Raw genomic sequence first — 16,737 nt, 5'->3', positions numbered from 1 at the left:
GCAAATATACGGAGGAATCATGATATAAAAAGGGACTTCATTTAAAGAGAATCTAAAAATCATTTATCAGTAGATTCTAGATGTACATGTATTTTATTAATCTTATATTTCTTTTTGGTTTTGGAGCATTATTTTTATTTTTATCTTATAATTTTATATAAATTATACAGAAAAACTAGAGAAAATAGACCTGGGGACTTATAGATTTTTACAGAAGAATTTCTAGTTAAATAAAGATCTGATAAGTTCTGATTTTTTAACCATTTCCATTGTCATTAAAACAGATGCATAGGATCTTGAAATTTGAGAAGAAAGCAGATGTGAATATACTAATGGTTTCATATGGACTTCCTTTAAAAATCATCATATTCAAAAATAATTCTCTTCTTCCCATGGTATCCATGCAGTTGTTTCTAACTATCCTCCACATTTTCTCATTTGCCCTACTCCTCTAGCACCACTTTTGGTTTTCTAATGGTTAATTGGAGATAAGAGACTTCCATTCTTTAGTGCCCGGGCTGGCATTAAACTGTGAACCATAGGTCCAATTAAAGACATGAGTGTAAAACATAAACCTAATGCTTGGTACTTGCAGAAACTCATTTGAGACTTTGAGAGGACAAGGGACACATTTCATAACTTTCTGTAACAAGAAGAATGCAACTCCAGCAGAGAAAAAATGGTCCCATTATGAAACCATATATCTCAAAAAGGAAAGAGACTCTTTGTTAGTAATATATGAAGTGAGCAGAAAAGTTCGATACACAAAATCATATTTTCTAATCCAATGTAAATTGACCATAATAGAGAAAATGTTGGGTTTGAAAATTTTAAGAAAATCCAGAGATAATCATGTCAGAAAATAAATGCGTACAATATATTCAAAATGAATAAAGCGTGATTAATGAACTATGTGTTGAAAACTGTCAGAGCAGGATGAGAATTTACAGAACTTTTCTGTTCTGATAGGGTTGTACTATTTAGAATCTCCTTTAACAAACAGCAGTAATGGTTCTATCAAATATTTTTGTCTCATCCTAACTTCAGCATTGATTTCCAGCATGTGATGCTTGCTTTAGCAAATTCTCAAAGTACAAAAGATGGATTAACCCAAATTACATTACTTAACATATATTATTATCTGTATTAGTATTCATTTTAAGTAATTAGTCACATTTAATTATTTTCCTAGTTTACTCTATGGGAAAATAGCCTCCTTTCCTTTGCAGAAAGTATTGTGTAGAATGGCAAAACACCCACGTATGCTTTAGTGTCCTTCAAATGAGAAAACAAAATGAAAATTTAGTTAAGAAGGAAAAGATCTCCTATGTCATTCTTATGTACCATCAACTTTCTCTATTGTTATAAAATAAATTAGATTGTCTTAGAATTCTATTATTATTAGAAGTTGCCAAGCATGAATACAGGTTCCATGTTTCAAATATTAATACATTTCTGAATTAATGCTAAATTTACAAGAAATTGAACTTTTTAGTTTCCAATCCTAGGGCTTGACTGAGGGCTTGGGTACTGCCCTTGAGCTTTCTCCAGGTTACTAACTTACCTTTGAGTCACAGCACCACATCTGGTTTTCCTTGGTCTGTGGTACTGAGCTAATGTGGGAATAGAAAAAACTACAAGGAGATAAGAAAGATAAACATAATTAAAAAGTACAAATTAGTATTTCAGAATGAAAAATATATCTATCAGAGAAGAAAGCAATACATAATGATTATACAAATCAAGGATTGTTATAGAAAATTCTGAGTAATAATTTGAAAATATAAATGGGAAACAAAAGTGTAATTAATACTATCAAAAGTCGATAAGAGGCAGGGCAAGATGGCTCAGGCCTGTAATCCTAGCTTACTCAGGAGGCTGAGATGTGAGAATTAAGGTTTAAAACCAGCCCAGGCACAAAAGGACCTGAGACTCTTGTCTCCAATTAACATCTAGAAAACGGGAAGTGGACCTTGGCTCAAGGATAGGGTAGTAGCCTTGAGCTGAAGAGCTCAGGGATGCCACCCAGGCACAGAATTCAAGCCCCATGATCCACACACACACACAAAAGGTGGATAAGAAATATACAAAGGACCACATGGATCAAAGTTCATGAGCTGTATTGTAATGGAAATGTACTTGTACAATTATTTAAACATAATAAACCTGTTTCAAAATGTAGATAGGAAAATGTCATTCATTGTAAGTACAGACCAAATTCACATAATTTTTAATCTTACCCCAACACATTCAACTTGTAAAAAGGCTTGTAAATCTAGGAAAGTGAGTAATAATTTACTGCAGTTTGAAATTTTTTCCCAAAGGTAAACTATGCTCCTTAGAGAAGAGTTCTAGAGAGGTGCATAAGAGGCCCTAGGATTATAGAAAGACTTCCATAGACTATTGAGATGACTTCTTTCTCCCAGAACGTGTCTGGCCCCGGATAGCAGGCAGAGAATTTCTGTGTGGCCTGAAGAGGATGATGTAGCACTTGGGGACAAAGATGCAGCCAAGCAGGCCTGCACTGGAGGCCAAGCTGGAGAAGACCTCCACGGCCACCATGGTCTTCCCCTGGGTGCTGTGGTAGACAGGCAGGAAGGTGAGCCAGACACTGCAGAACAGCAGCATGCTGAAGGTCAGGAACTTGGCCTCATTGAAGGTGTCAGGCAGGTTCCTGGCCAGGAAAGCCACCGTGAAGCTTGCCAGGGCCAGGGAGCCCAGGAATCCCAGGACACAGTAGAAGGCAGAGGCTGAGCCTTTGTTGCACAGGATGAGGATGTGGCCATGCTCAGAGTGTGCATCTGTGTCAAGGAAGGGAGGAGAAGTTCCCAGCCAGACTCCACAGACAATGAGCTGGATCAGCGTACACAGGGGAATGAGGAAGTTGGGCCTTCCTGACACCAGCCACGGCCGCATGCGAGTCCACGAAGAAGTGGCAGCAGAGAAGGCCAAAACCACAGTCAGCGTTTTGGCCAAAACACTGGAAACGGCCACCGTGAACACCACTGCAAATGTGGTCTGCTGCAGGATGCACGTGGCTGTGTTGGGATGCCCAATGGCCAGCAGGGAGCAAAGGAAAGAGCAGTTGAGGGAGATGAGCAAGATGTAGCTGAGAGCTCGGTTGTTGGCCTTCACAATGGGAGTGTGATGGTGCTTCACAAAAATCCCAGTAATAGCAGCTGTCAGTGTGGAGAGGCTGACAGCTGAGCATGCCAGAGCCATCCCCAGGGGGTCTTGATAATCCAGGAAGCTCTCTGATTTTAGCAGGCATTGAGTTTTCTCCATGCTGGCATACTGATGATCTGGGCATCTCACACACTGCTCCATATCTGACAAGGAGTGGGAAATAACATCAGTTGTGTAGTAGTTTCCCTGGATCTCATTCCTTCCCCCTAACAAGGTCCATTTGTCTACTTTTACCAATTGTTCTTTACTGCTGCCTTAAGGCCAAGGGCACAAATTCTGTACAGCAAACCTATCAACAGGAGTCCTGTTCCTGTGATCCTCATTAGTTTTCTATTTTTTCAGTGTATTCATGCAAGTATATTCAATTATGAACAGGGGGAAATCTAAATCTACTTCACGTAATTAACACTCCATAAGCAATAGTCTTTGCTTTTCCTTCAAAAACCATATACTTCGTGAGCAGCGCACACATTGCATGTTGAAAATAAATATGTAAATTTCACAGAAACAGAAACAATCAATGAACTTCGTTATCCTGCTCGATTTTTCCGCTGCAATAATGCATTGAAATTTTCCCAGTAAAGGTTGTGGAGTTTGATGAATATTGCAGTGACTCACTATTCCAATTTTGGAAGTAATGACATTTTACATTTTTATTTCATTTATTTAATTATTTTTTTTTACTAGTCATGGGCTTGAGCTCAGGGCCTGAGCTCTGTTTTGGACTTTCTCAAGGATAGAGCTCTACCATATGAGCAACAGCACCACTTCTGGATTTTTTTCTATGTATGTGGTACCATGGAATTGAACCCAGGTCTTTGTGTATGCTAAGCTAGTACTCTAACACTAGGTCAAACTCCCGGTCTAGAAATAATGACATTTTAAAAACTTGTCTTCTCATCTAATATAAGCTGTATATATACAATGATTTTCATACTATTTTAATTTTTAACACTTTCTACTTTAACCAAAGTCAATTGCAACAACCTTTTTCTTCCTTATATTACATATTTTACCATGTACTAAATGAACACTTAGTAGCTAATGAATTGGGTTCAGAAATGTCACATTCCTGAACATCATATTTTTTGTGGAAAAACTGAAATATATATTCAAATACTTCTAGAATGTTCTAATAACTATAAGGATTGACAACATTGGCATCTCTAGTAATTTCTAGTACCCTTTAATATGCTCTGTCTTCAATACTGCATTGTCAAGGATTCTAGCCTGAAATTTAGGTAAAGCAGGCCTCTTGAATATTAATTCTGTCATTCATGACTCAGTGTCAATTCACACAATGTGATGCTTGCTTTTAGCAGGTATAATTCCAGAATTGATTTCTTTCCTTTCTTCTGTTTCGTTTTCTTTCCATCTATACTTACCGGTTGATTGTGCATATGTAAACATTCCCACAGACTTTACTGAATGATGGACAGTAAATAATATGAATACACATAAAATCAGTCTTTACAGTTAAGGAGAGAGTTGAATCCATCTCAAAAATTCTTCATATTGAAATTCAAATGAGAAATTATTCAATTAAAAATAAGTTGCAGGGAATGCGGCTCCATGGTTGAGTACTTCTCTAACATGCATGAGTCTCTAGGTTTTATTCCTTGGCACCACATAACATTAATGAAAAAATATCTACCAATGTTAATTTTTAAATACTCAAACTTAGAATGTTGGCAATATCTGGTTTATTTTCTTCTTTAACATAAGGTTATGGAAAGGTGAAATTCTGATGCTGTAATCTTTAAAGTAATGAGCAAGACACAAAGGCATGTTTGTTCTAAAAGCAGAGACAATTGGAAATATATTGGACATATGCTATTGTATGTAATATATTCATGTAAATTGACAGCATTCCATATTATGCTCAAAATCAGAATATGATGCAAAATTTGATGGAAGGCCAAGTAACAGATTAAAGCGAATCTTGATACATGGTAAAAGATGGTAAAAGCCCCCACTAAATTATGATTATAGAGAAAGAACTGATAGTAACCAACAGAAAATTATGAACTGGAGAATTGTTAATGGTTTATTTTGTGCCTTACGCTAACATCATATTTATTGTCTGATGGCATAGGTTGGTATCTGAAATTTTTATACTTTAAATCCATAGGTATTTATCTTTGAAACAATTTGCCATTTTGGTAAATTTTCATTTTAATGGATTCCAATCAACACTCAAACTTCTGGGTACCACACATTTGTGAATCACACAGTGCAGGTTTTCCATATTCCTCTACTCATATATTCATTAAAATCTAAACCATAGTCTCAAATATCTTGTATTGTATGTTTTCTTTTTTTAAACACATGAGGATAACAAAAGGTAGAGAATGGAACCTATGAGTAGAAGTTTCAAATTGTATTATACAGCAGAAGTCATTCTATTTCTCATCAAACACAGATGTCAGGGGTATTAGGTCTGGTCCACAGCAATCCTGGATTGCAGGAATTGAAAAGATGCACTGACCAAAGCACATCAAATCAGTTAATATGGCACAAAACTTATCTTCCACAATATATTGAGAAGTATTATAGATAAAGTTTTAACAGGTACTTGTTGGAATGGATATGGTGTACTTGGATCATGAGCCACAAAAGCTCACCAAAGTTTTTATCCCTCTTCCATTGTTCTTCCTTTTCAGGTAGAATTGTTATTCTTTTAAAAATATTTTAATGATGGGGTAATGTTTAGAAGGGTTACAGTTACATTCCCCAGATAGTAGGAGCATTACTTCTCACCCCTTCTCCTATTTTTGTCCCCATCTCCCTGTCCCACCCCCTCCCAATGTAACTATTTTTCTTTATCACATATTCCCTAAACAAAGGAAAGCCTTTTCCCTCTCAATATACAGTGCTAGATTGTTTCTTCTATCTAGCATTTATTGAGAAACACTATGGAGAGGCAGAGAATGTCTCCAAGACTTCCACACTCACCTGTCCTGTTAGAAATCTCTTTCTCAGGGCAAGGGATGCAATCAAAGCAACAGGCAGGTCTTCCCTCCTGAGGGGATTTTCTGAATCCAGGACCACAACTCTCACTGCAGATGGACTGAGGAGTCTAAAAAGTAGATTAGTGTTGATGACACATACATTATAATTGATACACTTACATTCCAGTAATATAATAATATAAAATATGGTTTTTTGCCATTTCTGATCAATGTTGATCATACTGAATGAAATATTCTGCATATATGCATGTATACATATCCACAAATAGAAGTTGAAATATTATTGTCGACTTTTCCTAATATGAATAGGAGAGTTTTTAAAATCCATCCTCCCAATTGTATGTCTTTGTTGCTTTTTCATTTTTTCAAATTTTTTTTGTCAATGATGGGGCTGGAACTCTGGGTCTGGAGGCTGCCCCTGAGCAGATCTGGTTAAGGATGTTGCTCTACCACTGGGAGCCACAGCAACATTTTCATTTTCAGGTGGTTAATTGAAAACCAGAGTGTCTTGGACTCTTTAGTGTCTGACCTGGCTTTGACCCCGATCCTCAGATCTCATCCTCTTGAGTAGCTGCGACTACTGTCATGACCCACCCTGTGCCCAGCTCCCACTTTGTGTCTTAATGGAAAAAGTAGGTACTTTGAAGTAACCATTCCTCTTAAAACCGGAAATAACCTAACAAGACGGACAGAAAACCATCTGGCCAGCCAACCACATATTGAAACAAAACTATGAGTTAAACTGAACATTCAACATTCTATATTGACTTTCACAGGCAGTGCATAACAGTGATGTAGGTTGTATCATTTTGATAATATTAATATTTGCAATACTTAATAGGTAAATTTTGGAAGCTGGTTGGCAGATAAACAAGTTCTTTATCTACTGCTCACACAATCAACTTAATATTAAATATTCTAAATTGGAAGTGGGTAACACACATAACTATACTAGCAATGAAGACAGAAGAAATATATTTCACCAAGTCATTTGATTCATACTTCACAGCATTATTGTTTGTTTCCACCAACCTCTGTAAATTCTATGGGCCATTCTATCATGTCTGTGGATAGTGATAATTGATGTCCATGGCATTCAGATGGAGAAAAAGTTCCCACTTTCACCACTTGCCTAAGACCTTCTGGAAAATTCCAAAAGTTCACAATGTCATACTCTGCCACCAATTTCTTTGGCTCATCCAAAATCACTTGGTCTCCAGCAGGATTGTTGAAATGGGTGTTCTTCAGAAAGGGGTGGAGCTGAAAGAGACGAACCAACTCATACTGAAGTTAGTAGAGAGTTTGCTCAGAAAACTGACAGAAGAAGTATCTCATTCACTTTCATCTCTGCCTCGCTATTCATCTGTAACAGAGTAATTCAGCAGAAAACCATCTACAGAGAGCTAATATAAAACAATGTTTATAACTACCTAGACATAACTCACATTTCAAGTTAATGCTTCAAAAAGATCTAGTATATTCACCCAAATAATCACAAATCAGAAAGTTTTCACTGCCTGTTAAAGAGGAAGAGACATTTCTCTTTTGAGTAATCCCAGTATGCAAAGTTCTTTTTTCATATATTTTTATTGTAATTAATAGAAGGGTTACATTATATTTGCCAGATAGAAGGTACATTAATTCACTTACATTGATATCTTTTCTCATGTCTTGGTCCCCATTTCCCTCCCCCCAACCCCTACCCCTCATCTTGTTTTCCCCTCTTCCCTATCCAATTTCAAATAACCAAATACAAATATATCCAATATATCAGATAACAAAGTAAGATACTGTAACAATATGAGATAATCAAGGGATAGCAAAAGAGATGAGAGATAACATAGTACATTAAGGACAACAATCACTCATTAAATGGCTTTTGTTTCTATATCCTAGAGGTCCTTTCATTTAGCGTCATATTATATGGCCTTATGTATCTAGGTTTTGCTCTATTGCAAATCTCTGCTAGGAGAGATGAAGGTTTCTACTGATTATGACAAATGAGGGAAATCTTTGAGCCTATCTTCCTTTGAGTCTGGCTTACTTCACTTAATATGATTTTTTCTAAGTCTTTCCATTTCCTAACAAATGGGGTGATGTCATTCTTTCTGACAGCAGTATAGAATTCCATTGTGTACAAATACCACATCTTGTTGATCCACTTATCAACTGAGGGACATCTGGGTTGGTTCCATATCTTTGCTATGGTAAATAGTGCTGCAACGAACATGGTTGTGCTAGTGGAGTTAGTCTGACCTTGTTCCAGAGTGCAAAGTTCTATTATTAACAGATTGAACATAAGAAGGGATATCATTGTGTAAGGAGTAATGCATCAACTATCTGATGAATGTAACTCTAACCTTTGCATATATTATCCCGACAATCATAAAAAGATAAAATGAAAAATTAAATAAATGAAAAAAATTATGTACTGAATGGGAATTAATTGATTTCAATTAATAAAAGTATAAATTATTGGGCATGAAACATTTCATAAACAAATTTTGAGCTATTCCTGGCTTGTAAAAAATACCAAATAAAAAGTGAGTGAGGACAAAATTGGAAGCTTTAGCACTGAAGAGGTTACAAGCATCAGTAATAAAAGGAATTATTGGAGAAGTAATAAAAACACATTCTTACCACTGGATTCATACCTACTAAAATTCTATAGCATTGAAAAACACATCAAAAGAAGCAGGCTGATATTGGCTCTCAACTGTAATTCAAAAGATAGGCATTGGAGATCTGAACATCACGTGGTAAGGTCAGCTCATGCACAAAATTCCATGAGATACTAATCTCAGGTTTTTTTCCAAAAAAAAAATCTGAAATTGCTGCTCAAGTGGTAGAATGCTGGACTTGAGCCCAAAAGGGTAGCTCCTGAGTTCCAGAAGAAGAGATGGCACAGATACACACAAACAAACAAAAACAAAAATCATCCTAACAGTTACATTTAGTTCAGTTCTTCTAATTGTTTTTGAAAAATTCTCTCCTCCCTAGTTTTATTTGTTTGAATGCCTTTTACAATGTCACTTAGCTCATGGGATTTACTTGTCAGTGGAAATGCTTTACCTGTGAAGGAGAAAACACAAGTTTTCTTCCATTTTCCATGGCCTGTGCTTCTGCTTGGTCAATAAGCATCTCATGAAGAGCATGAGCCACAGCATACACAGCGTTATATATGTTGTAACTCTCCTCCAACATGTCCATTTCAAAAAGGAAGCGAGGCAACCATTCCAAGGAGGCATTGGGTGGACAGTTCTTCCATGTTACACAGCTCGACTCAGAGAATGTGCAATTAAAATATTTAATCCACAGCACAGCAAGGTAATAGTCTTCTGGGTATTTGGCTGGGCTCACTGTTTTGACAAAATTGTTGAAACAAGAAATCTGTCCATGATGGTGTGAGAAAATGAGAGGTGCATGGAAGGGATGGAACAAAAAATATCTCTCACGAAATATTAAGGTATTGGGTGCATTTATGACCCAGACTTTTCCTAAAGTTAAATATATGCCCATAGAATTTATTACAGTTATCAAAAATTCATTGTTACCATAAATGACAATTACCTTTATGACTGAATTTCTAATTTTCTGAAGAAGTTTCATATGTTGCACTGAATCTTCAAGTGGTAGCAAGTATTCAAAAGCTGTGCAGATTCTGTGCTTGCTCATCTCTTCTTTCAACTGGGGCAGCATCATCAAACCACTGTCCTCTTCTGAGATCACTAGACCCACCCAGTTCCAGCTGAAATGAACCATCAAGGCCACCATGGCCAAAGCTAGAGCTGTGTCCTTGGAGGCCACCTGATAGACAGCAGGAAACCTGCGATGGTCACTCAGGACTGGATCAAAACGCCCAAAGTTCAGCTAGAAGGAAAAGACAATCAGAAAGGGAGGCATTGGATTGACAGAACCCAAAACTTCAGTCAATATTTGCATTAACACACACCTAGAATATCCTTTTCTAAAGGCTGGTTTATCCTACTTTTTTTTTTAGTTCTGATACTTGAATGAAGGGCCTGGCAACTGTCCATATGAGGTTTTTATTTTTTTCCAGTCTTTGACCTTAGGCTCAAGGTCTGAGTACTGTCCTTGGGTACTTTTTCACAAGGCTAGGGCTCTACTACTTGAACCACTTCTGCCTTTTTTCTATATATATGGTATGCTCCACCTCTGGGCCGAATCACTGTCCTCCTTTGGCAGTGTTTTTGCACAACGCTAGCACTCTACCAATTGAGCCAGAGCTCCACTTGTGGCTTTTTCTGTGTATGTAGTACTGACGTATCAAACTCAGGGCTTCATACATGCTATTCAAGCACTCTACCACTAGGCCCCACTCCTGGCCCTGTTCATATCTTTCAAAGACATTTCCTAATTCCTCAAGACAATGAAGAATATGAATGAATCAGGACAGACTAAAATACTGCTGAGGTCTTCTATAGCCTCTCTTTCTTTTTCTAATTGAAGCTCTTATGGACATCTTACCAAAAGTAGCTATTCTACTTTATGGTAATTCATGTGGAGTCTTTCTAATTTCACTTCATTTGAAAGTTATCAAAATCTTGAGAATAACATGAAATATCACGAATTCATACCTCAGCATCACTCCTGTTCTCACCTGTGGAAATCTGTAGAGGTCAAACAAGGTTGCACATTCAGAAGAAATTGTGCATGAAGGCCCACTCAGTGCTACGATAGTCTGGCTGCCTCTCTTACAATTATAGTTAAAAATAAGATCCTTCCCAGAGAGGCTAAACACAAGATTCCTAAAATCAAATTTATCTCTTTCTCCAGTTGAATAGGTAGAAAATCCCAGGGTCGTGTTGGGTAAAAGGTGAGGATTTTTGTTGATCTCTTCAACAGCAAAAGCCAAGGCTAAAACAAGCTGGTAGTTGTTGAAGTTATAGCTGCATAGAAGATGCAAGAAATCTTTAAATATATGTATTGATTTAAGTGAATAAATGTTTCTTTAGCAAATATATTACTATATTGAAATCATTCCCCTAATAATGTTGAATTAGTATGTGAGTTTTGTGTAGATAATTTTCATTGACCGAGATTGTTTCTCATGAATAAGATTCATGTAGTTTTCTTTTTCGCTATTCTTGTGGCCTGAGCATTGTCCTTGTGCTTCCTCAAGGCTAGCACTATACTACTTGAGCCACAGCACCACTTTTAGCTTTTTCTGTGTATGTGGTACGGAGAAATCAATCTTGGATCTTCGTGCATTCTAGGCAAGCACTGTAACAACAGGCCAAACTCTCGGCAAAACATTGATATATTTAGAAGCGAAAAATGAGATCTTGTATTTCACTCTGTCAGATATGGCTGAAACAATAAGTGGGTTTTTGGGAAACAGGAAACTTTTCCTATGAACACCAAACATTTCTTTGATGCTTGCTCTTCTATACTGAACAGGTAGCAAAATAAACTCACATAGATATAAAAGTAGTGACACTGTGTGTACAAGTAGAACTTAACAAGTTAGTTCCCGGCTTTAGAAATCAAAGTGATATAAAAGTAGTGACATTGGTGGGGGGGGGGTGTGGTGCAGTCTCCCATAATGCCTCCCTTCTTCTAGGTTTACTCTCTGATACAGGAATCACCAATTTCATGCACTCCTGATTTTGAATGTATTAGGAAGTGTAATTGCATATCTCCATACCCTGGTTGATGGATAACAGAAATCAAATTTACTTAAGAAACTCTCTGCCTCTTGAATATTGGGAAATATATGTTTCTGTAACTTGTTAAAAACATGTCAATAGTTTTTCAAGTGATATAATGTGATTCTTGCAATGACAATGCCAGACAATATAGAGCAGTCACAGTGAGGAGAATTTCAGCCTTGGAAAGGAATACGAATTCAAAAATAAGCACAGGTAACATTCTTCAATAGGAAATGCACTCATTATCTGACTTACATAATGGTAAGATTTGAACATCACATTTACAATAACATTTATTAAAACAGAAAAACAATTATATCCTCTGCTTTGAAAATAGAACAATACTCACCTGAGACACACAAGCTACTATAGTGCGATTTCTAGAGAATACCTAGGACATCATTAACATAAGTTCTGCTAAGACTCAAAATCAAACAGAATGAAATATAATTGCAGAAGTCACTTACCTTTTCTGAAACATTATACCTTTTGGTGTGCAGTCTGGGTGATGAAATTCTATGTGTAAGAGAGGGAAAAACCCAGCAATCAGCACATCTCCACTGACATGCACAGTGTATTTCTTGTTGAGCAAGCATTCCTCTTCACTGAGGGAACTGACAAGAAAGGGAAATTGAAGGACAACTGATGTTAAAACCAAAGGAAACATCACAGGATTATTTCTAAGCCCTATTTGTGAACAAACATGAAGCTCAGGGTATCCAGTAAAGAAGTAAATACATGAGGAGTATGTGAGTACATGAGTGTGATTTTATTGTGTGGGATTTCCACTCTACACCCTGTTTCTCTCAGCACAGTCTGCTTCATTTCCCTGGACAAATGCTGTCTTCTCTCATCCCTAGGGCTGTGCAGCTGAGGTCTTCTCTCCAAGTCTAAACAGGATATGCAAAATATTTTGATGGTTTCCTTCTCCACTCCCAGGGGCTATGATTTCACACAAGACCAAGGGATGTCAAGCTCCAGAGATGAACTCAACTTTGTTAGATCTGGCCCTAAAATTGTGACAAAAAACTTCGTGAATAATCTCTCATGAGATCATGTAAAAGTTCTGCATCAAAAATGTCATCATGTGAGGGGCAAGGAAAAATGGCCAGAAAGTGTTACTAAGAGAAAGGCCTTACCAAAGTCATGGAGCTCACTCCTCCACCATTAGTGATGTGGAGAACCTCTCACCCATGACTAAAGGCAGTGAGAGAACATTGCTGGCATGAGCCATGCAGGTATCTGTACCCTTTTTCAAGCTGTGTGATATTCCTTTTCATTGCCCCAAAACAGGACAATAGTATAAAGAAACTCTAGCTCCTACCATTCTAAATAGTTTCTTATCGTATTCATGAGAACAGCTTGGAAGGTATGGCATACATAGACTTTTAAAAGCCGGGAAACACTTTTGTTTGATGTGATCTTTTGGGTACTTTTGTATATTTGTCCATTATCTTAACATATGTGGGTATACTGAGGAATCATGATATAAAAAGGGACTTTCCTGCATGATGAGTATAAAGATGCACTCTATGTTTTCAAGAATATAAGAAACTGATTAAGTTTTTTTCTTTTTCTTTATCTTTTTATTGGTCACTTTTTATTAAAATTTATTAACATTGATTTTTACATCATATTTCAAATGATGTTTTTAACAAACAAGTATTATGACATACAAACCCTCAGCCTAATTTTGATTATGTTCTAAAATCTAAGTGCCGTGAATGTATATATTTTTCTTTTTCTTTTTTTTTTTTTGCCAGTCCTGGGCTTGAGCTTAGGGCCTGAGCACTGTCCTTGGACTTTCTCAAGGCTAGAGCTCTACCACTTGAGCCTCAGCACCACTTCTGGCTTTTATCTATGTATGTGGTACCGAGGAATTGAACCCGGGTCTTCATGCATGCTAGGCAAGCACTTTAACCACTAGGCCAAACTCCCGGACCCATTTTTCTTTTTCTTATCGATTGTTGGGCATGGATTCTGGGTCTGGGCTGTCTCTGAGCGCTTCAACTCAAGTTTACTGCCCTACTCCTTGAGCACCACTTCTGGTTTTCTAATGGTTAATTGGAAATAAGAGTCTTTCATTCTTAAGTGCCCGGGCTGGCTTTAAACTGGGAACCATAGGTTCAATTATAGATGTAAGAATGCAAATCCCTTTTCAACAGTGTTCTCAGAGCCTGCTGTATGACATAGCATAGAATGAAATTGAAATATCACCACCATCATCATGTGAAAACTCATCATTACAAGTATTAATTCCCATTTTAGCACAAGGAGGTCGAGCATGAGGAGTGTATGATCTTTTCTGTATATATTTTGTAAATTGTATTTGGAGTGTGATGTGTATGAAAGGTATATTCCAATAATGTCTATGAGTATCTAAAGTGTAAAACACATACAAGGTACCCCACATATGAGGCACCCCAAGAAATAGTGTTCTGAAAGTGGAACCAGAGAGATGGTAAAGGAGACAAAAGCTGGAGAGGTTTGAATAGGTTCAGTTCTCCCCACATTCATGTCAGCAGATATCGTTATGGTATACATATTCTACTTCCTAATTATTATAATTATGTAAAGAATATAATTTATAGGCCAGATTTGGTGGTTCACACCTGTAATTTTAGGTAATCAGGAAGCTGAGATATGAGGATCAAGGTTCAAAGCTAGCCCAGGTACCAAAGGGTCTGAGATGTTTTTCTCCAATTTCTAGAGAGAAAATGGGAAGTGTGGCTTGGCTCAATAGTAGGGCAGTAGCCTTGAGCTGAAGAGCTCAGGGACAGCGCCCAGGATCTGAGTCCAAGCCCCATGATCTACAAAAAGGAAAAGAGTATAAATTATATTTTCTCATTTTTGTTATAGATCCCATTTGCATTTAAAAATAACCAAAGTTGTCCATTCACAATTATGGTTTCATACACAGTATATTGACTTCCCTATTGGTATTCTGTGTCTTAATTTGACTTGTGTTTGTGTTTTTCTCCTACAACTCATCTACCATTATTCTTTATTTTACAAGCAACCCCTCATTTCTCAAGCAAGTTAATGAGTTTTAACATAATATATAGCCTTTAAATTTGGCTTCTCTCACTTAGGAATGTATACTAAACTTTGCCTCTATGTCTTCTCATTGCTTGAGATACCACTTCTTTTATTGCTGAATACAATTTCTGTACAGATATGTTATTGTTTGATTATCCACAATCTGTCAAAAAACTCTAAGAGAACCTCTAGGATTTGGCTTTAGTTCAAGGCTTTTCTTAATATGTGTCATCACTATTTGCTCTTTCTTTTGTCAACATAAATTTACAATTTTTTCATATAAATATTGAAAGCAATTTCTGGTTGTGTGGAAGGAGGTGATTGAAATTTGTATTAAACTGGAGCTTGTGTTCTGAACTGCTTGTACCTGTCATTCCCATCAGCAATACGTGTCAGTTTTTGATTGGTGTAAGAGTTCAAGCAAAACATGTTCAAATATTAATTACTCTTCCCATGTGCAGTAATGCCTTCCTGTTATAAGAGAATGTCTTGTGAAAATTGAATAGGCTTTTTTCATTTTTTATTTCAGAGATTTCCCTGTTTCTCAATTTGGGCTCTTTCATTATTTGTACGATGCAAAGCAGTTCTTGATTGGTATAAGATTTCAAGCAAAACATGCTCAGATATTAATTACTCTTGATAGTGTGGTATAATGTCTTGCTTTTTTAAGTGAATATCCTGTGAAAATTGTATAGGCTTTTTTCAATTTTTTTCAGAGAGTTTCCTCTTACTGAATTTATGTTCTTTCATTACTTTTAATTTTCAAATTCTTGTTTGATAAACAGATGAGATATAGTCGAGAGAAAATGACAGAGAAAATATCCACAACTGATTCACAAAACACCAGCAGAAACATATGTTGACCTATTTTATTGTCCTTAATTCATTATACAAAGGACTTGCAATTTGATGAACACAATGTGTCTTGATGTCTTGATGAGTGTCACCCTTTTCCTCACAGATTAAATATTCTTCATAAGCAGAAGGAATGCCATCAGAAAATCACCGTGCATATTGGTAAAAATCAATTTTGTTAGCAACAAAATCCATCTTTTCAAAACAGAATTTGAACAAACATTTAGTTATTAAGAAACATGTGTGTGGTAATATACTCATCATATGTACAGCAATGAAGTATAAGTAAAATGTTCTTCCTACACTGTTCAGGTGACCGCTATTTGGTACAAGCGGAAATGCATGAGGAAAATTGAAACTTATAAAGAGATTTGGTGTGAGGCACTGATGTGGGCGACAGCAACAGGAGCAGCATTGAAACATTTGGCTCTGTGTCTCGCACCATTTTGCTGGTGCGGCCTACCAAGAGGCCAGAAGGTGGAGCTTATGCTGACTATGAATCTGTGATTGAATACAGGGAAAGTGTTTGTAAAAAGGATGAAGAACATCTGAAGAGAATGAATCCCAACAGCTCCTTGATCACATATGATACCAGTCACTTGTGTGATTTCATCAATGATCTGGCAGATCTCAGCTGTCTGTTCAGCGAGCTGACACCCAGGTATACCAACCTTATCATAAAGATTGGATGAAAGAGAAGATCTTTGTTTTCCTTCTTCAGCAGGCCCAACAGGCTGGGAAATAACTGAGTTGAAAGCATTAGGGCACAGGGAGGGAGGAGGCTTGGAACACAGGTGTGTACATTGTGCTACCGTAGGAGTTGGTTACAATGATGCTGTTTCCTTTTTGTTGCACCTGTGCCAAGACCAAATGTAGTAGATGAAATATGAAGGACTTATCCATTGAAAGCCCTGATTGTGTCTCTTTTCTTTCTTTCTTTTTTTGCTTGAACATTTTTATGATGATTTAGATGAAAGTTGTTCCTTGTCAGTTAATGTTGGTTCCAGCCCATG

At 36.9% G+C, this 16,737-nt stretch overlaps 1 protein-coding gene and 1 pseudogene across 1 annotated transcript; one reads left to right on the top strand and one right to left on the bottom strand.

Annotated features, from left to right (window-relative positions):
• Positions 1-2,400: 2,400 nt before the first annotated feature.
• Positions 2,401-13,110, bottom strand: LOC150065141 (vomeronasal type-2 receptor 116-like). The gene is made up of 7 exons (XM_090329306.1): positions 13,022-13,110; positions 12,298-12,444; positions 10,780-11,068; positions 9,231-10,028; positions 7,191-7,418; positions 6,142-6,265; positions 2,401-3,329 (listed from the first exon to the last, which is right to left on the bottom strand). The coding sequence occupies exons 1-7, from the start codon at positions 13,108-13,110 to the stop codon at positions 2,401-2,403; spliced, it is 2,604 nt and encodes an 867-aa protein (XP_090185432.1).
• Positions 13,111-13,181: 71 nt separating this feature from the next.
• LOC150065140 (enhancer of rudimentary homolog pseudogene) lies at positions 13,182-16,469 on the top strand (annotated as a pseudogene).
• The last annotated feature ends 268 nt before the right edge of the window (positions 16,470-16,737 follow it).

The sequence above is a fragment of the Megascapheus bottae genome, chromosome 3 (genome assembly GCF_031878675.1).
Source record: "Megascapheus bottae isolate mThoBot1 chromosome 3, mThoBot2.hap1, whole genome shotgun sequence".
Taxonomy (NCBI): domain Eukaryota; kingdom Metazoa; phylum Chordata; class Mammalia; order Rodentia; family Geomyidae; genus Megascapheus; species Megascapheus bottae.
This window is presented reverse-complemented; position numbering and strand designations above follow the sequence as displayed.

Excerpts from the sequence above, each read along its gene's own strand:
- LOC150065141 (XM_090329306.1), bottom strand. The coding sequence starts at position 13,110 with ATGAAAAGGAATATCACACAGCTTGAAAAAGGGTACAGATACCTGCAT. Across the intron at positions 11,069-12,297 it reads GGTATAATGTTTCAGAAAAG|CTATAACTTCAACAACTACC; the intron begins GTAAGTGACTTC and ends TCTTCTATGCAG. Across the intron at positions 6,266-7,190 it reads GGCCCATAGAATTTACAGAG|ACTCCTCAGTCCATCTGCAG; the intron begins GTTGGTGGAAAC and ends TCTACTTTTTAG.